Here is a 27,973-nt window from a genome sequence, read left to right as displayed (position 1 = left end):
AAAAAATTATATGATCAAACTAATAGGTTTTTAGAACTAATATCATCCTGCATATGTGTAAGCTACGGAAAGCGTTCTACGGATTGAAACAAACACCCAGAACATGCTATGATAAGATTGTTGAATTTTTAACTTAAAATGATTATTTAATAACATATGCATATTCTAGCCTATTTGTCAAATCCAATGAAGGAAAGTTAGCTATCATGCTAGTATATGTGGATGACTTAATCACAACTAGTGATGATGAAGTAGAAATTTTTTAGACGAAATAGAACTTATGAGTCCGATTTCAAATGAAAGAACTTGAAAACTTAAGTACTTTCTTTGTTTAGAGATTGATCACATATAAAAAGAAATATTTTTTTGTCAACAAAAATATTCTAAAGACTTGTTGAAAAGGTTCAGAATACTCGAATGCATGTCAATTTCGACACCGATGGAATCAAGTTTTAGAATGTGTGCACATGAAAGGAAAAATTTAGAAGATACAACTATGTATCATAAATTGATAGGCAATTTCAACTACTTAAACTTAACTCAATCTGATATTTCCTATGCAATTAGTGTGATAAGTCGGTACATGCAAAATCCAAAGAAGTCTCATTTGGAAGCAATTTGACAAATACTAAGATATGTGAAGAGCACAATTGATTATGATCTTTTTTTTTCAAAAGAATTGGAGATTGTGATGCTAACTATGTAGGAAATCATGACACCAGAAGATCAACAACTTGTTATGTGTTTAAACTTGATTTTGGAACAATATCTTAGTGCAGCAAGAGACAACCAACTGTATTAATGTCAATCACTGAAGTTGAGTATCGAGCAACAACAATGACAGTTTAAGAGAGCACATAATTCATACAACTAATAAATAATTTACATCAACTATTATGCAGTTTTAGTGATTGTGAAAATCAATCGACAATTCAATGAAAAAATAATCTTTTATGTAAGAATTAAGCATGTTGAACTCCATTATCATTTTATCAGAGAAAAGGTTTTGCAAGAAAAAACCGAGATAAGCAAATCAATACAGATGATCAAGTTGCGGACTTTTTTGCAAAAGCTAAGGTTTAGCGTCAAAAATTCAAAAGGTTTCGCTATCAACTCGGCGTAATATAAAAGGCTGGTATTGAGGGCTAGTGTTGAAGATCAACCCTAACTCGTTAATGAGGAATCCTAATAGTCTTCTTCTTTTAAAATTGTGAGTGATATTTCCTATTATAGTGTCTTTTCATTGTGCGTATAATATATGTAAAATAAATAAATCAATGTAATTTATTTACTTATTGTCTTTCATTGTGCGTATAATACAAGTAATTTATTTACTTATTTTTTTTTATCAACACAGATGGCCTATAGGCCTTGGTAATTTGATTGAAAGTGTTCATGAAAGCTCCATTACTTCAATCTTATCAATATTGAGCACTAAACTTTGTGTGATACCTAGGTTCATATTTCATAGGGCGCCGAAACTTAACGTAGTTTATCGTTATCCTATGGGTGGGGATTTGGCCTATTTTATGATTTGGTATTCAATGATTGATTGCCGTTAATTTTATTTTTAATTTAGATATCCAACTCTTATAATTCAATTAATTTTGAAGGTAAATGATCAATCTCAATGAACCGCCCATCAGATAAATCTAAAAAACATAAATAGGTCATGGAAAGGGCCTCGATATCACTAATAATTCCAATTTCATAGACATTCGTGAGGATTTACCCTAGTTCATTTTACATCGCACCGTGATTTGGAGGCTTGATGGCCGTTACACTTACACATCACACGAAGCAAGTGATGCGACAGGGATATAATTTATGAATCAATCATTCACCTTTCTCTAATTTTTTATTTTTTCTTCGAACAAAAGAGCAACCATGTTTCTAAATACAATGTTGGAATCGTGTAGGAGGAGGGCCCATGTATTGGCTTTTTATTAGTGGATGCACTTCAAATTCAATTAGTATGTTCGGTTGAAACCAGTGGTTTATCAATAGGATGGGGATCCCAAGTTTTGCTAAACTCAATCACATGGTTTTATTAATTTAGTTCTATTGTCCATGACCTTGGTTAATTTATAATTGAGTCATCAGGTGACTCTTTTTGCATCCAGCTCAGTCCTTTTATTATTTGATAAAGTAGAATTTTGTAATTGATTGTGCTGCAAAATGCAACTAGATGACATTCCTCCATTGTTAAATAGTATACAGTGACGAAGCGCATGATCGGTGTGGGGCTGCACGTTGCAGCTCACCTGATGGTGTTCATATGCACTGCCTAGACGATCCTGAGATACAATGTGATGACATTGGTAAGAAATAAAGATGTTCTTATTCAACGAAAATTTAAATTATATGTTGGATATTTTTTAACATACATATGTTCGAATCATTAGTGATGTTAGAGTGTCATATTAGGACTCATCTGTCTGTCTATCTATAATTTTTGAATTTAGATCGATAATCGTCCACCTCTAATATATATTAATCAGATTGCAAGAATATATGTAGAATTAAGGCATTTCAATCCCATAATATTTTCTTTGACTAGCTATAAATGCCTACAAAATCGACATCTGTGCATTTCTGTCGTATAGGGGGATCTAGAATTTGCAATCACAAAATACTTTTTTATCTTCAACCTCAGAAAATATATCCATTTACTGTGGAAGCAGGGCCATGGATTGGGGCTTCCAATAGCCACTATTTCTGTTCTCAACATGACTCTTTAGTGAAGAATTCAGCTTGCAAACCAAATCAGAAAAGTGCCGTAAGAGAGAAATAATCAGACTACTCAATTCATTACAATACTCTATATACTTGCACAATTTGAACCTCAAAAGTTCATCCTTTCTCTGCTCAGTATTCATTCTATCACTCCCACTAACTATCTGATCACCAAACGCTAATTGGGTCCCCAACAACTGAGGTACATCACTTTCCTCAGCGACTCCTCCGATTGCTTGGCTCGCTCGCTGCTTCGGCCATCAGAAACGGCGGAGGACATCCTCACGGCCTGAGACAGCGACCTCATGTTGCACTTGGCGTGCTGCTGCAGAGACCTCAGAGCGTAGTTCCATCTGCACAACCCTGCTTGATCCTTAAGCGCCTCCACTGCGCCAACGCTCGCCGCTACCAAAATCGAAGCTTTCTTCACTGAAGCCATAATTCTCTCGATGTTCTCTATCGGTCTGCGAAAGCAAGAAGCTGTTGCCGGATGAAGAACAAGGGCGAAGCTTTTTATAGAATATTCTCGCTGTTGGTTTTGGTTTTCCGGTCCCAGAAAACAGCCGGCTGTGTACCTTTTCCACTGGCCCAAACCCCGTGGTTTCAGCAAACTGTTCAACACTTCAGGCAGCAGATCATGTATGGAGTAAAGTATGAGTTTGAGTCTTGATCCAGTCTTTCTTTATTTTATTAAATAACTCCACAATTAGCGCATGACCGATCACGAACATGTTCCATCTAACCTAATTACCCAAACCCAATCAATGAGCTTCTAAATCAAGATGAAATTAGATGCCCACAGACACAGCAGTACAAATGGCAAGGTGGCAACTGGAAAGGCATCTCATCTTGTCGTTTTGCCAATCCAGCGGACTGGGACCATGGTTGCCAATAATCGTGTACTCTGTGGTTCCAAAGTATGAGAGGTGATTCACTGAACGCAGACTCCACCGTACAAGGCGTCCCTGAAGCTGTTGCTTAAAGGTAACGAACCCATCATTCCTAGAAAAGGACAGTATCAAACCATGGATGATCAAGACTCGCAAGCCCATCCTCTCTCGTCACATTCGCTATTCAACAGTGCAGCAGCAAAAGTTAAGCTATAAATCCTGTGTCTTCCGAGAGTTGTTTTGGTTCCAATTTAAAACTGCGGGCTTCTGGTTCTTCCTCCGGTTCGCCTGTCCTCTTCGAATTGAGTGATAACCATCTAATCCATTATTTTCCATGGATAAATTTTTAAAATCAAAATTTTTATTTTAAGAAAAAATGGATTTTACTGATTAGATGGTGTAAATTTTTTAAAAAGGAGATTAAAATGAGAAAGAGTAAAAATATAATAAACAGAGATATTCTTTGATGAAATTTTAAATGGTTAGCTCCTATAAAATGGGGGCGCTCTTCAATTTTTGTCCAACGAAATATAAAGCATGGGACTCGATCAATCAAGGCCCCGCCATCCTCACTGGATAAGACTGCCGCGTGCTGGCATTAGGGCATTATTATCCTATCACTAACGACAAGTCTCACTTAATTCAATCACACTCGACCGGGACGGGAGCTTGTAGCGATTAAAATCAACAAGACGAGGCATGGGACATTTAATTCAGCCACTCGATGAGCTATAATACAATAATTTAAGTATCGTGGAGCAGTTTTATTCGATTCGACATATGGTGCGTGTCTTCGAGAATACAGAAACAAGTGACCCTACCAGCAAAACCAGAAACCTTTGAACACAGCCCATGGTTTTAAGGAAACCGCTTATCACTACGCTCTATAAAATGGCACTTCCCCCTCGGCTTCCAATGACCTGCTTTCCTTCAACCAAATCCTTTAATTGATTGCGGATCAACAATAATTCAAATAACCTATCGCACGAATAGCTTGGGAAATCTAGAGTTTTCTTCGGATTTCAGTGACATCGTCGGCGATCGAACGGAAACCGTAGCAGCAGACTGCAACAGGGCAGAAAAAAATGAGTCATCTGACGCGTATCTGGATGGCGGCGAGCGTGGCGGTGGTGCAGGGCCACCCCGAAGGCGGGCTCAAGGCTGGCACCGTCCGATCCCTCCAAAGCGCCGGCGACCGCCTCGCCTCGGCCTCCGCGGCAGCGGCCGCCGCCGCCGGAGTGGGGATCGGCCGAGCGCTTCGAGAAGCAGGCTCTGAGGACCGGCGTAATCAGGCGGACGACTCGCTCAGGAAAGCCATGTACCTCAGCTGCTGGGGCCCCTGCTAGGGCCGCACTTTCCCGTCGGACGTCTGGCCGGCGAACCCACCCACTGCTATAAGGAAGGAGGTCCTCGGCGCGGCGCCGGGTTTTGTCGAGCGTTAGTACATACTCTCGCTTGGGGATGATGTGTGTTCTTGAGCAATGTTGTCTTATGAACTCATGTAAATATCGTGTGTATATTTTCTTGCTCTAGGAGCAAAGAGATGACGACGAGAAAAGTAAAATAAAACTTGCCAATTTCGCCATGAGTAAGCCTTGCTGAGTTTATGAATCAAACCTCACTTCTGGTTCTCCAATTGCAGAGGGATCTGATAATTAAAGTCTGCTGCAAATTCAATTAGGAAAGCACCATTCTAGCAAGCTGAAATGGGTAGTATTATTCTTTGGTTATTGCGGGAATTTATTACAGTGGATAAAGATAGGTCACAATCATTCACAATGGATAAATGTTTAACAGACACATCGTGATTAATAAACCTGTCCACTAGTCTTTCCTTACTCTTGCAAATCAAATCAAATCTAATAAATTATAGTTCCTCAGAAGGTTAAAATATAATCACGATGGATAAATAATGAATTATTGTGCTCTATAATTCCAGAAAGGGGACAGTTCGTGCTTACGGAGACAGCGATGGGTGGACACGTATAGGAGGCCGCAATAATGGATGCACTAAAGGCTAAAGCCAGCAGTAAAGCCAAGAGATGGAAAAGGACGGAGAGTGCGTGTGTGTGCAGGACCACCAAGGTGGGTGCGTCACGTGAAGGCCCGTGGTGGCGGAGGCGATGGCGAACCAAGTGCTGCCAGGTAAGAGCATGGTCGTTGGTTACGACTCGGCCAAGCCCGCCTCGATTGCTGCGAACTGGGTTTTGCGGTGGTCTTCGTCTAAATCGAACGCGTGTCCGCGCCGATAAGAAGCCCGTGAGCGGCAGCAGCGCGGCGGCGAGAGGTAAATTGAGAAACTGTAATTGACTTCATCTGTTTCAAACCCTTGTCCTCTTCTAATTTTAGTGAATACCAACTTTTTGTTATAGTGTATACCAATTTATAATGCTTTTTGGTTATTATAATTTTGTAGTTTATGACATATATCACTTTAATTAGGTCCATTTTGCTCGAGCAGAGGAGGGTAAACAGAGCAGAGGATCGGCTAGAAAACACCGAATTGCGCATTTTTTTCTACGTTCTGGAGCCATCGTGAGGATCAAGCATCGTCAAACGATGAAGGCGCCGATTGCAAAAGATGAGCACCACTACGGCCGACGATGGAAGTTTGGTAGTGGGCCTGCCGGCGGGAGACGAGCATGGCGGTGGTGACGGCCCACGATATATAGAAGGCCAGCAAACTGGCGAGTTGTTGATTAATTATGTTATACGGATAATAAAACATTGGTTGTTTCGTAATTTATTTGAATTATGGAAAACGTAGAAGAAGAGTTTGCATTAGATTAAAAGATCACAGTGTAATTTGGTTGTTAATTAATCTCGACGACGCAAGCGAAAAAGAAATCACTCCAATCACAGAAGGTCCAAAATCTCATTACCAGTCCAAGCATCATGCTGATACAAATGCAAATCCATTCAGATTCATCCATGTATTGGAACAATCCACTGAAATTGTTGGCAATTGGCCTGAAAAGTAAATAATTGTCGGAGAACACCAAATCTAAGATTCTGATGGTAATTTCTCCTGCAATGGACCTTCTAATAGATTGGATTCCAATCTATCACTACTAGAAAATTAGGTTTTTGAGACAAAAATTTTAAGACAGTAACAAAATTCATCTCAAATACTATGTAATTAAGACAGTAATTATAGGTGTCTTAAAATTTTACATTGAGACATTAAATTTAAGACGGTATTTAAAATTTTGTCTCATATTCAACTAAATAAGACACCTAATAAAGACAGTTAAAGATATAATTATATAAGACATTCAAATAAGACGGTAAAAAAGTATGTCTCAAATTGTCTTGATTGTGTCCAAAAAAAGAAACAAAATCACACACATACATAAGTATTTAGACAAATATAAATTAGTATTTATAAATTAATAAAAATTTTAAATTGTGGTTACTTACGTTTATAAAATCATTTTAATTATATTAATAAATTAACAAATGATTAAAAAAATCTCTTTAGACAAATATAACTTAATATTTATAAATTAATAAAAATTTAAAATCATTATTACTTATGTTTACATAAACGTTTTTATTATATTTATAAATTAATAAATAAATAAAAATTCTCTTTATATAAATATAAATAAATATTTATAAATTAATAAAAAATTTATCTATGTTTTTAAAAATTTTATTTTCATTTACGTTTTATAAAATTATTTTAATTAAATCAAATACTAAATAACATTTATTTATGTTTTATATTTTTATAAATCAAATAAATGTTTACGTAAATAACATTGACTTACATAAATGAAAATAACATTTATGTAAATGTAAATAACATTTATTTAGTTTTTACGTAAATGAAAGTTTTATTTTCATTTACGTTTTATATTTTTATAAATCAAATGCTAAATAACATTTACCCTAACTTCCACACCGCATCGCATCGCATCCTTCTTCCACCGCATCCTTCTTCTGCACCGCCATACTTCCACGCCGTCTGCTCCTTCCGCACCGCAGCGCCGCACCACCGCAGCGCCGCACCACCGCCGCTTCACCACCACCGCCGCTTCACCACCAGCTCCGAAGATAAGAAGCCTACTTCACTACCGCCGCCTATCACAGCAACAAGCCATCGCTTCACCACCGTCGCTTCACCACCGGCTCCGAAGATTACCTAGGCTTCCAAAATGGGGACATCTAAGGGAGCTTCACAAATCTATAAAGTTATGCGAACATACTTTACTATATGGCGAGTCAAAGTTTTTTTCTGTTGGCCCTCTCCAAGAGGTAACAGTAATTTTCACAATGTCATGTTTTCTTTGCATTATATTTCATTCCAAAAATATTTCTACTGCTTAGGTAGAGATTGAAACTTATGCACTAATGATTACAAAGGCAGACATATGCAATATTACATTCAAGAACATCATTTCTGATAATCGCAACATTTTAAAGTGCAGACATTACAAATCTAGTTAGTGATGTGAAAAATCTCCAACTATTAATACTTTTTACATAAGTTCCATTAGTACTTTTATATTGTTCGTCTCTTACTACTTGAACTTCCCTGACGGATACAATTTATAAGGTTTGGCTCTTTTTTACATGATCCTATTACTAAGAAGTCCATAACTTGTTAGTACCTCTATTCTTTGTTTTTTGCTTAAACAGGTAAATGTCTACGAAGACAAATTCGGTGGGTGTGTTGCCTTCCTTGCTAACATTGATGAGCAGGAAGATAAATTTATCACATTTAGGAATGTTAAGTATAGTGTTCCTCCCTGGTCAGTTAGCATCCTTTCAGATTGCAAGAATGTTGTGTTTAACACTGCACAGGTACATTTTCCATTTTTTTCTCTGAAAAATGATACTTTCCGTTCTCTTTTTCTGCATGAAGGTGGAATCCAGACAAATTTCAAGTAATTTCTTGTCTTAAATAACATTGTTTATGATTTTTTTATTATTATTATAACTTGTTCAAAACATCTCTATTTTTTTTGTTTTTAAGGAAATTGCAAAGAAAAATGCACTCAATAGAGAACTTGCGGGGTCAATACATCGCACCAGAAGGACTTCGATGCCTAACTTCAAAATAAAAGTATGTATCATTAAAAATAATTTATTTTTATGATGAATTTTGATAGTTTGTAATATGTATACTTTTTTTTTTAGGTTGCAGATAATACTATTTCACATGAACAAGGATTGGGTAACCAACAGGTACATTGGTAGTTGCTTTCACAAGCATTTATTTTTGTTAATATATATAGTTGCAAGAAAGAGGATTATATACATGATAGATGATGAAATTTCTTATTGAAAAGTTTTATTTATTAATTTTTTTGAACAATATATGTTTTCTATTATTTCTGAACAATAAATCTTATGCACACCCCTTGAATTCAATGGGCTTTGTTAAATTGACTATTTCTATGTGAGCTTCAATTTTATATGTTTAGTCATGTAAGATTTTGTGGTTAATCTACATATATGTCTCATGTTGAATCAATTATGTTTGAGTAAATGGATTCTTTATATTCTTATAGATTATAAAAATCTTTACCTCTAAAAAGAGTTTTTTTTTAATGTTCAGGATTCTGATGAAGAAGGATCATAGAAGTTATCTCCAGATCATGAAGAGTTGTTCTTTAAGTTTTCTCTTGTGTAACTTTGGAATAGTAGTTTTTTTCTTATCAAATTAATGATGGATATGTACACATTTTTATTATTGGATGAATGTCAGTATGAAACTTTTTATTTTGAAATGGCAATTCAATAATTTTGATCTAGATTAATTTGTATAGTAAGTATTTATTAAATTTCATCACAAATAGTGTATCTAACCAATGAAAATATTAGGGACAGTAATTTACTGTCTTCACTTTTATTTGAGACGGTACATTATTATCTCAATCTGGTGTCTCTAACTTTTTCACAGGATAAGACATAACATTTGAGACAAAAAAATAACTGTCTTAAATATTTTTGAGACAATTTAACAACCGTCTCAACACCGTCTTAAATCGTATTTGAGACAGTGCAACTGTCTCAATATTTTTTTGAGACGCTTGTATTGGAGACGGCTACATTACCGTCTCATCACCGTCTCAAAAATATTTTGAGACAGTAAATTTATAATTTAAGACAGATTTTGTTGTGTCTCAAAAGGCTAGTTTTCTAGTAGTGTATTCAAATTGGCAGAAAGGCAGACCCTAAACGTCGAGATGATAGAGATTGAGGTGTAGTAGTGAATCAAAGTAAACTTCACTACTCACTGATTCTTAATTTTATCTTCAAATCTTCGTCATGAGCCATGAACCTCAAATGTTGAGGCAACGACGGGAAAATTAATAATTTTCTTTTATATTTCAAACAAAAATCTATAATAGAGTAAAAGGCACAATATATCAAGTCATCTTCACAACACGTCAGACAAATATATAACGACCGGTTTGTCATCATGTTGGTCTCTGTAGAAAGCTGAATGGAAACGGCAGCGACTAGTCTTGATCAAAGGCTTGAAATTGACACCGGTCCAACTAATTGATCCCAGCGTTCAAACAAATTGATCGATGAGAAGAATATTAATTCAATCAACACTAAATTGATATCCACCAAACATAAAAATAAATAAAAATATTAAAATTATCCTCGTATCTGATAATTTGAAGAAGCTCGCGATCAAAAATTGCCCCAAAGTAATGTCTAATTAACTAATTTCCAGTAAGCATGATATGATTTTTCTAGCAGAAATATACCCAAAAGAATTTTTAAAAATGTATCCTAAACTTCAATTCATAAATTGTGTAGTTTTTTATCTATATTTATATATATATATTTTTAATGATTCTGTACCTGTATATTAAATATCATCAATAAGGTAGAAGTCTTAAGTTGAGAAAGAAAACATTTGGTGTTAAAATATCATCATTAGTAACAAGGTGCAGTACTGATGATCCCATACGACAATACAATTAACTGTTGGTCTACGAGAACAGAAGCAACTGAATAGTCTTGTAAATACAAACTCTTGTCTTCTTATAATATAGTTTTGTGCAGATCTTATTCCAAATTTCAAAAGGCTGCTTTTTAGTTTTTCCTACTGATCTTGCTGACTCAAAAGCACCAAAACTTGTGTTCCTTCCTTTATGTAAGATCTTATCTACACCAAATTTATTGGATGGAAATATTTTGTTGTTCTCTTATTACCTTACCTTTTCCCAACCACATTTTAAGCTAAATCCACCATCGATATGAATGCACATTCTAGAAAGTAGAAAATATGTTTTAAAGACTTTTTTCAACGTGATGCTATTAATTAGGTTAGTCATGCAATAATAAGAAAAAACAATTTAAGGCCCTCCTCGAACCAAGGATTACAACTTTACAACTCCCCTCCACATCACTGGATTTTTTTTTATCCACGATCTTATCCAAAACCAATCCACAATTGAAGATCGATCATTAATTTCAAGTAGCGGAGAACACTAGATAAGTTATCAGTAAATCTCCTGCAACTTTTTCGTGCCTTGGTTTCTAACTTTTCATGGCTATGGCGTACGAAACACGGGAAGAGTCGGAGAGTCTTCATTCTTTAACGCATGCAACGTCCATGAAAAGAAGCTAACTTTCGAGGATAAATATATATAGAGAGAGAGCAAAACGTAGTTGAATGGGGTACTCTAAATCCATTGTGGAAGAAAAAAAGACACTTTACGATGCAATTAGATGGATTTCTTTCTTTTTTTTCTTTTGTTTCAAAAAGGTGAACGGAAAGACAGTTTGAATTTTTGTAGGGTTTTTTTCTGACCTTATCGCGCATGATATTTATGGTTACTTCATACAAAATAAAAGCATAAATTATTAAGTTCGGTCAGAAGGAATTTAAAATTATCAATCCCAAAACCAAACCAATTGTAGCTCAAAGGATATATAAAAGTATTCTTGCTGACATTTAAGGTAATGATCTTGCAAAAGGAACACACGACGATTTGATCTTTCAAAAGGCAGAATTGGGTTTGCCCATCTCGACCTTTCCTACATGAACATCGTCATCTGAAATGAATCTGCTCCAAAACCAGTGGGCCTTCCAGACAAGAACCATCTCTTCAATCGGCACGTTTTTCGTCTCAGGAAGGAAAAGGGCAATAAAGATGGTCATGATGATCACCCATCCGGCGAAGAAGAAGAAGAGACCAAACTTTAAGTGGCAGAGCATGGAGAGGAAGGCTTGAGCAATGACAAAGGTGAACAGCATATTGACAGAAACGTTGATACTCTGCCCTGCCGACCTGATCTCAAGAGGAAAGATCTCGCTGGGAACTAGCCATCCAAGGGGACCCCAAGACCATGCAAACCCCATCACGTAGATACAAACAAAGAAGACCAGAAAACCAGAGTATGTCTTTGAAAAGTGCCCCTCTCCACTAGTTCCCAGTTTGATTGCCATTAAAATTCCGACCAGAGACTGCATAAAGAATTTACTCACTTCAGTCATTCAGAATTGTTGCGGCTGAGGAATAGAGAGAAGTAGTAGATTTTTTGTACCTGACTTATGATCATCTGAACCCCACCTTCCAGGAAAAGCTTCCTTCGGCCCAGCTTGTCGACGGTGAAAACAGATACGAAGGTAGCGAACAGGTTTACTATCCCTGTGATGACGGCGGACATGAGAGAAGCATCGTTGCCGAAACCCATCGTTCTGAACAGCACAGGGGCGTAGAACATGATCACATTGATGCCGGTCAGCTGCTGGAAGAAGGGAATGAGAATGGCAATGGTGAGCTGCGGGCGGTACTTCCTCTTCAAGATGTTAGCCCACGGGTGCTTAATCAGTTTGGATTCCTCGCTAGCAACGACGAGGTCATTGTACTCGTCGAGGATGTCGTCGGTGCCGCGAATGCGGCGGAGCATCTTCTTGGCCTTCTCGGAGTGGCCACGCTCGATGAGGGAGTTGGGCGTGTCGGGAAGGAAAAGCGCGCCGATGGAGATAATGGCGGCTGGGACGGCGGCGAGTGCAAGACTGACGCGCCATCCCCAGCCGCCTTTGATCTTAGCGGTGCCATAGTTGATGAGGTTGGCACAGAGGATTCCCAACGTGATCATGAGCTGGAATCCGATATTGAGCATGCCACGAAGCCGCGCAGGAGCCATTTCCGAGAGATAGACTGGCACAGACTGCAGAATGAACAAAACAGAAACGCTTTTCTTTATTAGCTACATGTGTAACGCGACAACCTACTCTGGGTAGGTTGTCTTTCATCCTATCTTTGTTTTTTCTCAGTAACAAGTGCTAATTTTCTTTCTAATGGGACGAGAGGAGGACTCGGGAGCAGAGAATCCTCGATTGCGACAAAAAACTTTATAACAAAAGTTGTGATACACGAGCATGACAACCAAGATTCCAAATCGTTGATTGATGATAACTTTTTATAACCACAATCAATCGTATAATCTTAATAAAAAAACTAAATAGAAATATAGCCTTCGCAATTTGGAGTGAGAGAGTCACGTTCTAGCTCGAACCACAAGATGAAAACGAAAGCCAGAAAAAAGTTTCTCGCCTAATTGACCAAAAAACAGAGATTCTATTTCAGGAAGCAAAATCGATGTTACCGAGAAAAACTATGGAGCCCCTTGGCTCCGCTCACAGTTTCGTAACAATATGCCAAAAGGAAAAAAAAAACGTACACACTTTGTCAGGGATCGAGCTTTCCCTAATTAATTCTGCGGAAATCGAATTGGGGTGGAATGAATAGTTCGATGCATCCGCATCAGCGTATCCAAACAGATTTGGAAAAGTGAAAAGGGTTCGGTTATCTTTATCGAAAAGGCTTTTCCCCCAAAACGATGGAAACCAACCTGATTGGCGAAGCCGACGCCGACTCCGAGGAGGATGCGTCCAAGGATGAGCATCAACACGTTCTTGGCGACTCCGTTGAGCGCGGCGCCGACGAGGAAAATGATCCCTCCGCAGAACATGGACCACTTGCGCCCCAGCATCCTCGTCACCGCCGATGCGCAGAACGAAGCGATGAGCGCCGCCAGGTACAGAGACGACGTGAAGGCCGTCAGAAGCTGGCTGTCGAACCTGCAGTACTGGTTGGTGCTCGTGTCGTGCTTCTCCTTCCGGTACACCTCCGGGAAGAACTTCTCCAAGAACGAATCCATCGAGGTCACTCCGCCTACCCACGCCGAACCCAAAATCAATCAAGTTCAAATAATAAACAAATATTACCATCTAGATCTAGATCAATAATGAAGATCAAATCCTCACCGGAGATGCCGATGTCGTAGCCGAAGATGAGACCCCCGGTGGCGGCGACGACGCAGGTGAAGAAGACGAACACAGTAAGTTTACCAGGATATTCCTTACCTCCACCGGAGTTGATGATCGCACCGCCCGCCATTGCTTCCGCCGACCACTTAAGGCAAGGTAGAAAAGAAACAGAGAAGAGGAACAAGTGGACTCTTCCGCGAAGAGGGAGCGTGTTTAAATAGAGGCGTGGTTAAGTGTTGGGCAACCGACAGGACCCGGGAAATCGTGGCCGTTGATCAAGAAATCAATTTCAAGAAATTACAATTATATTATTTTTCTTTAATCTTATCCTCTTTCGCATTAAATGTTTCACGCTCACTGATTCGTAGGACACGATTTAAGATCTGCCTTTTGGAAAAATGGACCGGACGGAATAGTTCACTAAAAAATATTCGGCGTTGGCAAATTGTAATTAAAAAAAAAATATAGTTATAGAAATTACTTTCTAAAAAAATATAGTGCCCATAAATATACTACAACTAAACGTGATCTAAGAAACAGCTAGAATTGAAATGATTTTGCAAAATGTTCCTTATATTCAATATTAATTTTTTATAATACGATTAAACAATTTCTACCAAACAAACCATGCGGCTTAATGATTCAAGGGCTAGTTATTAGTTTAGAATGGTTAAAATGAAATTAATGAATGCGATCGTTTTCAATTATCAATTTTCTTATATTTAGATGGAATAATTTTAGCTTGAAATTACTTATTAGGCAAATTTAAATGAAATATCTACGTTGAAGATGTTCATTAAATAAGAAGAAAAGCCGAAAATTGAAGTCATGGAGCTTGTTTGACTTGTGGAGTGGAATCGCGACAACACAAATCGCACGCTGACTTGTTTTTTTTTAAATTTTAATAATAAAATGAGCTTGTTTATTTAAGCTGGTTGATTTAGAAAATTATAAATATTCAATGGTTTTTCAAAGTCAAGTTGATTTTCTTGGGTAAGTTAAAATGCCAAAAATATAATAATCAATACATGTTTAATTTAGCCATTTATATTTAATATAATAATAATTATGTTCAAATTTTAACATGTTATTATAATTACTAAATTGAAAAAAAAATTAGATTTTCCAATAATTATAAACTAATAATAAGCCTCGTCAATAATCATGCACGGTGGGCGGAGGCTTTAGGGTCAAATGAGTTGACTTACCAAAGCATCGAATCGAAGCACGCCAATGGGCCCACTGACCATCATATGGGCCCATTATATTATAATAGTAATAATAATAATAATAAATATTGATCTAATTCTTTTATTTGTGATTTCCTAACGATCATGCATCGATCCCAAAATGCCAAAAATAGCAACAAGCCAGCTTTTGAGCATTCATAAATCTTTAAAAAAATATATTTATTTTTAAAATTAATTGAAGAAATCCAAACCTCTATATTATTAAAAGAATAAGCAAAATGAACAACGCTACATAAATGTTACTCCATTGCTATTTATGGCTTTCCCCTGGCTGTTGAACTGAAGCATATACGGGAGAGAGGCTGCGCTGATGCAGTGTACAGCAGTAAGTGAAACAACGGTAGCCGAGGCCGAGCTGTGTTCTATTTTGCACGGTCATTCTCAATGGCCATGACTCATTTAACCAGCTACATCCACCATCTGCTAGAGTTGATATCCATTCACTGGAATCACTTCTTTTTTTCCCACTGCTAGAGTGGATCATTGGATTTGGAGCAGTTCCACAAAATAAGCAATCGATCAGTCCATGTCTGACCAAGTGGAAGTCGTCGGTTTTATGATCTTCTGGCCTTCGAAGAGCCCTGTGGCACGCTGAGTGGCATCCATTATCTCCAGTCCCCTTCCTACTAGCTTTATCATTCAAGGTTGGAGCTGCATCACTTTCAGGACTGTGAATGGCATGCAAGAAGAGGATATCCACCAAGCTGAATGCAAAGTAGAAGGATTTTGTCTCATTGTTTATTGGGAAGCACCGGTCAGTCTATTTAAGAATCTAATTTGTCGCAACAAAGCCTCGTGAATCTCGTTATTTATCAGCATCTTTTGCCAAAATTTAGGCAATAACTGAAATTACCAATTTGGACGAGCCTCCAAACTCATCTTATTTGCGTCACTTGCTTTCTATAAAGAAACTCCAGACATTCAAAGAATTACACCAAATTCTATGCAGAAAAGTGGGCACCTGAAGAGATTATCCTCTTCACAGTTAGTCATATACATTGTTTATAAGTTATAATATCTCTTCAACGAACGAGTTGAAGATGGCTTGCAGCAGTATTAAACTGAATCTGTATACCTATATGCCCTTTACAAACCACAGGATGAAATTACTAACTATGAAGCTAACTCTGTGTCGACCTAACAATTTGTTTACACGCACAACTGATCATTCATCCTCTTGAGAAGGGAAAAGAACTACGGCAATACTTGAAAGGTTCGTAGCATAAAGCCTTGATCTTGCAACCCTATGTTGCATCGGCGCATTTGGAGCCTCTTCGCTGCTAGCGACGTCGTCCTTAAAGACAGGCTTTGAAATTGGGGTGCGAAGAGCGAAATGCATCTCTTTGGCAATGGATGTCTGAATAGAAGTATCCAAAATTAAGTTAGCAATTGTGGAATTAGGAAGTTTGTAAAGGCTAAGGAAACGTAAAGGAATGAGACCTACAGCTTGATTCACAGTCTTGGATACAAAGAGGAGTTGCGTTAGGTCACCATGATCGACCTTAGATAATATTCTTACCTATAAGAAGATTATAGTTTCGAATATTAGAATCCGATAAGTTTTAAAAAAAAAAAAAAAAAAAAAACGGTGAAAATGAATGAGTACCAGAACATCTTGAGGCAGTGTCTCCAAATGATTCGATCGCTCCATTGTTGACATTGTACGCAGTTTCTTAGAGGATGATGAACCACACGGAGAGGACAAATTGGCTAAGTGAACAGACTTGGACAAACCAACTCTTTTTCGCCCCAATGTGCTTGTGCTACGAACAAATTTTACTCCGGCCGGAATCGATTCTTCTGCTGAAGCAAAATAGTTGGGACAAGCAATGCTTGACGACGACGATGGAACTGATTCTTCTTCCTGAGTATCTCTCACTGCCATTTTCGTCTTGATTCCCACTCTGCAAATCCAACAAGAATTTTTCAGGTAAATTGAAGGGAAAGAACATGTCCTACACGATAATCTTATCAAAGGGAATCTGAAAACTGGAAACGCCCAAATATTAATTGTAAGAATCTCGGCGTTCATCTTCCACGAGAAAAATCGAAAGACAGCAACTTAAAGAATGATTTTAAGAATTAAAAACGAATCTCACACGAAGATGAGAAGGGGAAATCAGATTATAAATATTTTTAAAAACAAAGAGCTATCAAGAACCAAAAACCAATCGACCACAACACAAAAAAAGGATTCCTTTTTGAAAAAGAAGAAGAAGAAGTAGAAACTACAGGATCAAATTGAACTACCTGATGACAACCAAGAAGAAGAAAAATTAGACTTCGAATACAAAGTTTCACCACCAGCCCTCGGTAAACTCTCCTATCCTCAATCCTGATATATTAACAAGGTAAGTCTCGGATTTTCCGTATTTAAAAAAGGTTTCTTCTCGGAAACTGCTCGGAGTCGCAGCCAAAGATGGTAAAAAATATCCGACAAAATATGGAGATCTGATCGAATGAATCTTTTAAAAATTTTATGCTTTCCCGCCTTCTGACCGCGTGAAATTGGGTCCCCGATGGTTTTCAGAGGCGCACGTGGCGACATCAGGACGGTGGGAGAACTAGCCGTTGGGGGCGGCGGGTCTTTTATGGCGGCGTCTGGTTGGCGGTTCGGGTGGCAAAAATTAGATACGCTGACGTGGCGACAACGTCGGCGGTGATATGGCAGACCATGTCGGTAGCTTGTGGACACGCTAACACACTTGGGCCCAACACGTTACACCATCGCCCATGACGACAAAATCGGCGCGAATTGGCCCAATATGGTCTGGCCCACGAATCAGCGAGAAAAAAATATCAACTGTTTAGCACAAATAAACCTTTAGTTAATGTTACAACAGCTGGCGTTTCACGCAAAAAATGCTGTTCTTAGGAGCTTGAGAGACGGATCAAATACGAGGAATTAAAAAAAAGTATTCTACAGAGATTTAATATTTTTTGTAGATGTTTTTGGATACTGAAAGAAATGCAAATATCAAAAACTCTGTTCGTAGGTAAAAATTTTACATCAATTGAAAGCAATAAAGCCACTGTATATATGTGAGTTAATTGTAGTAGGATTTGAGGAGGGCGCCACAGAAGGTGCAGATGATCGCCCGCCAGCTCCTGCGGTGCACCGGCACGTAGCAGAAGCGCGTGGCCGTCTCCATGTCCGCCACCCGCGCGCACGCCCCGCACCGCGAGCAGATCCCCGCCGCCGGCTTGCTGCTCCGCACCCTCCGCTGCTGGTCCACCAGAAAGCACAGGAACACCATCGATATATATATATATTTATTTATTGATTATGCTGCCTCCTATCCCTCGCCCGCTTCCTGTTCGAGGAAATGCCGAGGGAAAAAATTGACTCATTATAAAGAGGGGCGAGCAGGGCCGATGGAACCGGGGGGTTGGGAGTTGGGAAGCGTCGTGAAGCAATTAAGAGTGAGGCATCATGGAAGCAGCGTGGGCTGCTCGACTCATTAATGGCGGGGCACGAAGGACCCGGAGCCTCACTAACCCGTTGCCTCGCATGGGCACCTGTTGCCCACCCACCTCGGATTTATTTGATCGTGACGCATGAGACAAGAAACTAATCAAGCAGTTCAGTGGTCTCGCGGTAGAGTCGGTCATAAATTGGCCGTTGAGTTTCGCTTGGCTTACTTGAATGGCGCTGTGTCCTTCCAATTCAAAATTCTAGATGAAACATTGAAGCAACATTCCGTGAATCATCAAACACCTGCACCATTGTAATCTTCGATGTTAAAATTCAAGAGGAACTTCAGGTCAATCCAAAACATTGATGCTGCATATTCATTAGACAATGCGAAGCGACTTTTTTTTCCTCCTATATTAAATGCTATATTTAAATAAAAATTTATTTAAGAATATAATAGACAATGTCATTGGAAAATGACGGAAGAAAAACGTTGCTAAGCATAATTCCTAGCTCCACAAACCATGGTATACATTGGGTTCAAGCGGACAAATTTGTCTAGCTAGTTGACAGTTTCTTACAGGTTTCATTCCATATCAATGAGAAGAAATGCTTTACATCACAAGAGAAGAGATGCTTATTCTACTTGAGATAGTACTTGGGTCAGGAAAATGTCCCAAACGAGGGTCTACTATCAGACCCTCAGAGTCACCAATCTTTCCACAGGTGGGCATCACTAACCATGTTGGCAAATTTGCAATAATTTATGTCCAGTCAATGTAGCAAACAATCAGCTCCACCTTCTCTTGCTTTTATGATAGATTTTTCCCTTCATACACTAGACACACTCAATTTCTTGCACCCTTCAGATCCTTGATCATGCGAATGAGATCCTGAACAACCTCAGAGATTGCCGGTCGGAACTCTGGCTCTCGCTGAAGAACATAATCTCATGTTAGGACAGAGCATACAGATTATTAGAGTTGTTTGCACATGGTATTCTTCTTCAATTTTTTTTTTCTCTTAGAAGATCCAAAAACAAGTCAAAATGGTTGTAGCAATGTTTCAACGCTACATGTGCCAAGAGAACTTGCCCCAATGCTCAAATTAACATGAAATTAGTCCATCTCTAGTCCATTATATGTTTTGGTATCCACATATCTTTTTGTATTCCAGAACACCATATGCTATTATAAGTTGAGTGTTTGCTTTGGATGAGAACTGAATGAAGTAGGCCAACAACATGAGATGTTTAAAAAGTACCTGAATGCAGCGGCTTATAATGTCAGCAAAGCAGGACAGCGATTTCTCAGAATACCCTCCAGCTAATGAAGGATCCACCATCCTTGTTAAAGCATTGATGTCATACAGCTGAGAAAGAGCCCATCTCACAAGATGTTGTTCAGCACGAGGACGTGTGCTGCAAGGGAAACATTGAAAAAAAAAACTATCAACCATCACAAGATTGTTGGAAATGGATTGATGAATAGTCATAAACAGGAACACATCTACGTATTTGTAACCTGTCATATGGCTTGCGTCCAGTGAGAAGCTCTAGCATGACAACTCCAAAACTGTACACGTCACTCCTATCAGTATATTGTCCGCCTTCATTGATCTCAGGGGCTTCATAACTGTACAATGCACGCATTCGACCTGACAACTGGGAGATATGACACCAACACTTACATAGGATTTGATGCTTATAAGTTTTATTTTTTATTGCACAATAAAAATGCTGATATAAAGTGCATATGTTACAAATTCATAACAAATAATACTTTAATTATCAATGAATTTATAATCAGAGATGATTCTCAATACACTAAATGCTTATATCTTTTCCAGGTTGATTATTCAGGAAAACCTTTCATAGTTGCTTCCTTGGTCAGGCAAGAACCAAATTTGCTTCTTGTAGCAACTACTCTTGCTGAGCCTAGAGTGGCCTTAGCTAAATATTGAAACTAAGTGATAGAGACAGCTCAAGTGGAATTCAGGTTAGTCCACCTTGACATATAAATCTATCATCACATGTGTGCTATGGCCGCTCAATTGGCAAATGTGGGTTAGTCCTGCTTGACATAGAGATCTAACCTTATAGATAAGCTATGGCTTGGCAGATGCATCATTCTTCACAAGGCTGGCACCGTAAACACTGAGTTTTCAAATATGATCTAGGGAAAAGTTAGCCAAAAATGCTAATAGTAGAGTACCCTTTTACTATCCAATCAATTTGACCATTTAAATTTGATTTTTTTTCGAATATACCATCATCTTATTGTCACGTGTACATTGAATGTGATAGAGAAATCACTGCTTGGATAGAAAAAGAAATAACATTAAGGTCAAAAGATATTTTATTTCTATTTTACAAACTATGAGAGTGAAACAAAATTCTAAGCTACAGGGGGCAAAAGAACCTATAAGGGTAAAATGAAATATTCTCTATTTGTAATTACCTGAGTCACTGAGTTGGATGACATTAATGAAGACAAACCACATTCTGTAACACGGACAACAAGCTTATCATTAATGAGAATATTGGCAGGTTCAAAATTTTGGTGCACAAGTGGTGGTTGGCAACCCTTATGAAGATACCTGAAACACAACAAGTGCAATTCTCAGCCAATGAATTTAGGATTCTTGTGCAGCATATACAAGGATTAACAGAATTTTACACTTACTCTAACGCCCTTGCTGCCCCTAGGGCTACCTCAAGGCGGACAACCCATGATAGTTTACCATTCAGATCATCTCCAACATGAATCACATAATCTAATGTCTTCTTACTGAAGTGCTTGTAGACAAGCAGCCGCTGATCAAACTCTGCACAGTACCCAACTAGCTCAACAATGTTAGGATGCCTGAGTTCAGAGATAGTTAGAACCAGTTCTAAAAAGTCATCCACCGTTATTCTTGAGTTCCCGTTGTCAAGCTTCAGGACTTCTAGTAGCTGTAAGCAAGAATAATATATTTAATCAGGATACTGAAAATGTCTCCTGACATAGATCTATTGTCTGATAAAGGTTTTAAAAAATTAGTGAACATGTTAATCAAGGATCAGTCAGTAGCATCGATCCAAGATATTGTTAACTCAAAGTTCCAAAGAAACACATACATGCACAATATAATTTTCTGAAGACTGTGGATACTCAAAATAAACAATATTGTAGAAATTACTTGGTCGAACAGAGAAACTTTAGCCTCTTCTATAATTCAAACAATAGACTCAGGAAAATTTAGATATATTATTTAAAGTTTTTCCTTTTCATTTATATCAAGAGTCTATAAGTGTGTAGAAGGTCATCTGACCAAGTAGTAAGTTGCATAGTTATTTATTTTTCACATTCAGCTGATTTGTAAACTCAACAAACCATTATAGCCAAAAAATGCCAAAGTTCTGATATACAGTCTTCCATACCTTTCTGTCAGAAAGCTCTGCAAGGTATACCTTGCCCAACATACTATCTCTGACCAAATTTTCTTCATTAAAATAATCTGTGTATTGTTGAAGTTCAGCAACAGAAAAGGATGCAGCAGATGTTGGGGAAGTGTTCGTTTGCGAAGTGCTAGCATGTCTACTGGGAGCAATTGGCTTCACAAGTTTTTCCACAAGAGGCGGTGGCAGGGGTGGCGGCGGCGGCGGCGGCGGTGGCGGTGACGGTGGCGGTGGCGGTGAAGGCAGAGGTGGGGGACGGGGCATAATTAGATCAGTCTCTCTCACATCAACTTTGTGCTCATTCTCCTTTAGAGGGTTCTTAGGCACTGCTAGAGTCAAGGAAATCAGCCGCAAAAATATTAACTAGAGAGTATAAAAGTCATGAGACCAACAGAGGAATGGAGCATAACCTGCCATCATCGCATTAGATCCAAGTTCCTTCTCTTCATCATTGTGATTCACCTTAGCAACTGCAAACAAGAATCCCGGATCAAATAGTTTCAATGATTTAAGTTAATGAAATCAGAATCTCTACAACAATAGATGCATAAAAATCTTACGTTCAGTGACTACATTGTTTGTCTTGGCAGAATGTTCTTCACTTTTAGGTTCACTGAACCTTCTTCCTGGGATTTCTGTCTGGCTTTTCACCAATTGATCATGGTCTGCCTTCCTCTCTTGGTATTTTGATATACAAAAGACGACCAGCAAGATAATGACAATAGCTAGAATCACAGAAACAACAACATATGCAGCAACTTTCAAAGTTGACATTTTTCCATTGTTCCCACTGTTCAGGGTTTTCTTGACTTGATGGTTCATTCGAAGAGTTTGTATGTTTGGTATCAGGGACTGGGACCCCTGAATGAGGAGGTGGTGATGCAGATTGAGGCGGAGCCATTGATGGTGCAATAGAGGTGTTAAAGGGGTTTCCATCTTTTCTGTGAAATAACCATACTATGTATTAGACAGTTCGCTGTATAAATACATGTACATGGTTGCTAAATATATAAATTATTCAAATTATTATATTCAGAAATAAAAATCAAAATTTCCTTGCAATCCGGCAAATTGATATTTAATTGGTTAATGATCCAAAAATAGTGCATTTGGCATATTAAAAAATTTAGAATACAGTGATTCTTACTTGAAATTTGGAATGTTTAACAGCTTCTCTGGGACAGGTCCTGCAAATAGATTATTCTCTATGTTCCTGTCATGCCAAATTGAGAACACCAGTAAGTAAAAATAAAATAAAATAAGAAGATACTGTATCATAACTAACAAATAGCTAAGTGGCACTGAAAAGAGCATCTGCACTTGAAAAATGAAAATTGTTGAAGGCAGAGTTTCCAGAGCTCTGCTTAAACATGGGGACAACAAATACTCACACAATCAACCTACATTTCAAGGAAAATGCTGAAGGTGAAGCTTGATCAATCTAGCTATTAATTACGTGATTATTCCATCTTGCCCTACAAATATGATCAACCCAGGACACCTCAGGCATGCAATTATTGTTGCTCTTGTGTTTAACTATTTTCTTATGGTCGGCTTCCCAAGTTCTCCCTTAGCCATTGGAGATGAATTCCATCAAGCTTATTCTCAATGAATGATCTTTTTCATGACAGATTCGGAGTTCAGACATTGATTGAACTCAGTGATGTCTTGGACGCTCAATCCCCTGTAAAGGCAAGGTCAGGATTCAACTCAATGAAGTCCATCCCTATCAGCACATAGGATATATTAGGTTTTCAAGAACCTTGAGTGTTCTAGGTCTAGCTAAGGATCACAAATTGCATTTATCTTTTCTAGATATCCTTATTGTTATAAAAAGGATGATTCTTTTATTCGTTGAGTATCGTTTTGGAGAACAATATATATTCAACTACTCATCACTAGTTTCTCAATTTACTTCCTCCCCTCTTTCTGTTATCTTCTTTACTCTACCTTCTCTCCTCCTCACAGCTTATCTCTCACCTCTAGTCTTCCCATTAAATTCTATATTGATATGCATATGTCATTAAAGTCATAGTCCCTCACCATTCTTTCAAATAATTTGCACTTTATCACAATATTATGCATCAACAGTCAGCATTGTGCCCTTCCTTTTTTCCCTCCATCACTGTGAATTGTCAAACATTTCATGTGAAAAATGGGAGTGAAATTGAAAAACAGAGTTTTCATAAATCCACACATATAGGAAGACATGGATCTCAAAAGGTATGGTTCATGTGCCAAATACTTCTCTCTTGGTTAGGTACCACAATGCCATCTCTCCAGCATCAAGGACTTCCATTAGAGGAGACTAATGAAATTTCAGTTAAGGATTTGAGAGAGGGCATGGGAATTGCACAGATTGATGAAATTCCAGTTAAGGGCTCCAGAGAGCCCATGGGAATTCCACCATCATTTAGCTCAAACAGATTTATGGCCATTTAGCATACATTTAACATATAAATATATTAATTGTTGGCATGTTAATCATTTTCCTTTATCATACCTTTTCTAACAAGATTGCACATCTACCTTAACACTAACTTATCAATTAAAGTGGCTTTTCATATTAATTTCCTAACTTCTGATCCATAATATACATGGTTACACATTCAACTGCAGTTTTTATCTTAAGATCCTTCTAAGTAAAAACAACAGAACAAGAAGCCCACAAAGTTTAATTCCATCCTTGAAACTTGAAAATGTACACAAATCCCTATGGTCCTAGTTTTCTTTTCATTAACACCATTCTCAACAAGAACTCTAATATAATTTACACAACCACAGACAATCAGTATGATGAGATCTATCACCATATGATCCTAGATAATATGAGAAATGAGGTGAAGGCATCAGAGAGCAAACCAGTGCAAACAGGAAATTGATTAAAGTTCTGATATCTACTTGAGAGAAAGAGGACGTAGGGATGCAAAGATCTTCTTCAGAAACTTGATTTCAAATTCATTAAAGGAGAACTATTAGAATATAATACTCAAACATAACGCCAAATAACTAATAGTTGGGAGAACCATGGTTTGATGATTATGATGATGACACCCAATAACTAAAGATCTCGTGTGGGAATAAACCTAGACTCATATAACTAATTCTCAGCATAACCCTAGGAGTACAAATTAACAAACTAGAAGAAAGAAAATATTTTTAAAAAAATATCAGAGGTTTAGGTGGCATTACAAATCCATGAGAGGAAGATCTTCCAACACATTTAATAAGCCAGAGAGCTGATTATTCTGCACATGACTACAAAAAAGTAATCATCAAATTCATAACACGCTCAAAAGAGTTAAGATAAATAATCTTATGCATTCAGATGAAACTCACAAGGTAGTCAAAGATGACAAGTTTCCCATTGAAGCCGGTAATGGGCCACTGAAATTATTGAAAGAAAGATCCCTGATTGAAAATTGATGTGTTAACCATCAATAACAAAGGATAAGCAGAAATGGATAAATAAGTGAAATACAAAACCCAACCCACAAGTTTATTAGACCAGTTTGGGAGCTAAAGGCATCTGGCAGATCACCACTCAATTGATTGTTATTAATTGACCTGAAAAGCACAAAGACCACCAATGGAATTGAAACTAAAAAAGGATACACTTAATAATTTGTGCAAAACAAAACAACAAATTACATGTCTGTCAGAAGCGTTAACTGCGATAAAGAACTCGGGATGCTGCCTGTGAATTGATTAGCTGAAAGAAAACTGTCCCAGTAGAAAACATACAGGTCATCATGAAATAAGAGCAATTATGGAAAACAAGCAAAGCTAGATCAGATTATCTGTTAAAACATACAATGTGCGCAGGGTAAGAGGAAGATTTTCTGGTATGCCTCCACCAATGTTGTTGTTACTCAGATCTCTACAACCAAAAGTAACAAGCCAAGATCAATACACAGATACCAGATAATCATGAGCTCTGAGAAATTGGCTGAATGAATGAATTGGAGAATAAGACAGTATAATTTTTAATGCTAACAAAAGAATGAAATTGCATCAACTATAACTGACATTGTAATTATTGAAGAAAAATTGCCTAGTCCATCGCCCAATTGTCCTCCAAGATTTGCAGCATTGATGATTCTATCAAAATAAGGCCATTAGGATAAGAGATTAAGATTGTTCAATTGGAAAAGTTAGGAGGAAATTACTGTACATTGCAGTTATATTTGAGTTAACACATTGAACGCCTTGCCAGTTCTCTGTGCAGGGATCTCCTCCATTCGCAATCCAGCCAGGAAGAGGAGGTGAACCCAGTGCAACATAGAAGCTATTTATAGCAACAACTAAGAAAAAAAAGAGTTTGTAGAAATATTAACCGCAGATCAAGAAATTCTACATACATGGAGCACTACATTTGCAATCCATGTACAAAAAAAATCTAGATGTCCTACCACAAGTATAGAAAAACGATTTATACCATATAATTAACCATGTATGTGGTGCAGCAAGAACAATTGCACACAACAAAGAAGAACAAGGGCAAATATAACCTATAGCCACTTAAAGAAAAAAGGGCAATTTCAAGAAGGAAAACAAAACTTAACATACCATCCCGTTCATCAGTGAATGAGTGGCAACGTGACAAAACAAAAATCACGAGCAGACCAACCCACAAGATGACCCTTGAATTCATGTCATTCACTTGGATAAATAACACCATGAAACATCAAGCTTCCAGTCCTGCTGAGATAAGTACAACAACAAACATTAGAGTATACTTACGTTACTGGTCCAAACTTAAATAGAGTGACTGAAGGAGGTAAAATTTAAAACAACAAAGCCACACCATTTGTCATCTAGAGAAATGTTCTTACATTGTTAATAATCTGCACATATATATTTTCCCACATATATTAATAAGAACTACAAGGAACCAAACTTTTTTCTGTTGAGATTGATCATCATCCAACTCGTTACTAAAAGAGGAAGAATATACTTATGGAGAGAAAAAAAAATAAATTTTCTAATATATATTAAAACTGCCAAAGAAAAGTCAAAACTTTGGCGGACAATTGGAGATCCAAAGTTTACTTCCAAAACTAAAGAATAAACGCAAAGAAAAAGGAACTTAAAAAACCGGAACTTTTCTCGCTGCCCTAACAAGCCACGAGACCTAAAATCCAGCAGCAAGAACCAGAATACTTACGCAAATCAAACAAAGTCCCATCTTTCTCTCATAAAATCATCATATCGAGAAGTAAAACAAAATGGTCCATTTGAACAGCCAGGCAAAAAATTCCAACTCGACCATCAACTCCAGAATGCAGCTCCGCGATGACCAAAAAAAGCAAGACATGAAAGCGAAAAACGAAACACGCAAGCCAACAGATCGGGCGATTCTACACCTCGACGAGGACCTTGCCGGGGGGCTGCCGTCTCCGCCAAGTCTTAGCTGCTAGCTTTCCCCCAAGTCTTCAGATTTCGGCGATAGACATCAAAAAGTAGGGAGTAAAAGACAAAAGCGAGAGAGGGAGAGAGAGAGCAAAGAGGCAAGTGACGGCGAACAATGATGCCATGGGTTGCTGCTTTTCTTTGCGATCCAACACCATTACGTCTCATTTTAAAAATTGACGGAAAAGAAATAATTCACCTAATCTAATTCCACTCCTCTTATCCACAAGTAGAAAATCCAAATCAAACTCACTCGCCCAATCACGTTTATTGGACACCAAATAACGAGATTACGAGTGCTAAGTCGTTGTTAATGTGACTGTTTTTCAATGTCCGAGGACTCCAAACTGCTGTGGTCACAAGGTCACGTTGCTTTCACGGAATATCTATCGAATTAAAAACTAATTTGTTAATCACACTATTAATTATGAATCGAAAAGGTTTGTTGTTCGATGGGCCGCTGCAGTTGGAAGCCCAATTGGGCCGAACCAGGTCGCTTAAGCACAATTGGGCCGACCTGGCGGCCCAATATCGGGTGTGGCGTGACGATGTGATGCAGTGGATAAACCGGGGAAGAAG

The 27,973-nt window shown here is 37.9% G+C and overlaps 4 protein-coding genes and 1 pseudogene across 4 annotated transcripts; all 5 read right to left on the bottom strand.

Annotated features, from left to right (window-relative positions):
* Positions 1 to 2,780: 2,780 nt before the first annotated feature.
* On the bottom strand, positions 2,781 to 3,285 carry LOC141840001 (uncharacterized). The gene has a single exon (XM_074727877.1). It carries the CDS (start codon positions 3,173 to 3,175, stop codon positions 2,915 to 2,917), a length of 261 nt encoding a protein of 86 aa, XP_074583978.1. The 5' UTR covers positions 3,176 to 3,285; the 3' UTR covers positions 2,781 to 2,914.
* Positions 3,286 to 11,521: 8,236 nt separating this feature from the next.
* On the bottom strand, positions 11,522 to 14,045 carry LOC141832861 (sugar transport protein MST3-like). The gene is made up of 4 exons (XM_074720229.1): positions 13,876 to 14,045; positions 13,461 to 13,783; positions 12,147 to 12,776; positions 11,522 to 12,066 (listed from the first exon to the last, which is right to left on the bottom strand). The coding sequence occupies exons 1-4, from the start codon at positions 14,006 to 14,008 to the stop codon at positions 11,599 to 11,601; spliced, it is 1,554 nt and encodes a 517-aa protein (XP_074576330.1). The 5' UTR covers positions 14,009 to 14,045; the 3' UTR covers positions 11,522 to 11,598.
* Positions 14,046 to 16,293: 2,248 nt separating this feature from the next.
* Positions 16,294 to 17,025, bottom strand: LOC141821599 (F-box protein At1g61340-like). The gene is made up of 3 exons (XM_074709006.1): positions 16,735 to 17,025; positions 16,573 to 16,647; positions 16,294 to 16,485 (listed from the first exon to the last, which is right to left on the bottom strand). The coding sequence occupies exons 1-3, from the start codon at positions 17,011 to 17,013 to the stop codon at positions 16,294 to 16,296; spliced, it is 546 nt and encodes a 181-aa protein (XP_074565107.1). The 5' UTR covers positions 17,014 to 17,025.
* A 1,082-nt stretch (positions 17,026 to 18,107) lies between these two features.
* Positions 18,108 to 18,437, bottom strand: LOC141814372 (uncharacterized). The gene has a single exon (XM_074702329.1). The coding sequence runs from the start codon at positions 18,383 to 18,385 to the stop codon at positions 18,176 to 18,178; it is 210 nt and encodes a 69-aa protein (XP_074558430.1). The 5' UTR covers positions 18,386 to 18,437; the 3' UTR covers positions 18,108 to 18,175.
* A 589-nt stretch (positions 18,438 to 19,026) lies between these two features.
* On the bottom strand, positions 19,027 to 27,522 carry LOC141827728 (protein STRUBBELIG-RECEPTOR FAMILY 3-like; annotated as a pseudogene).
* Between the last annotated feature and the right edge of the window lie 451 nt (positions 27,523 to 27,973).

The sequence above is a fragment of the Curcuma longa genome, chromosome 1, assembly GCF_044706935.1.
Source record: "Curcuma longa cultivar G26 ecotype Majalengka, Jawa Barat chromosome 1, ITB_CL_G26_1.1, whole genome shotgun sequence".
In the NCBI taxonomy this organism is placed as follows: domain Eukaryota; kingdom Viridiplantae; phylum Streptophyta; class Magnoliopsida; order Zingiberales; family Zingiberaceae; genus Curcuma; species Curcuma longa.
Note: the sequence above shows the minus strand (reverse complement) of the source record. Positions and strands in the feature narration are given on the sequence as shown.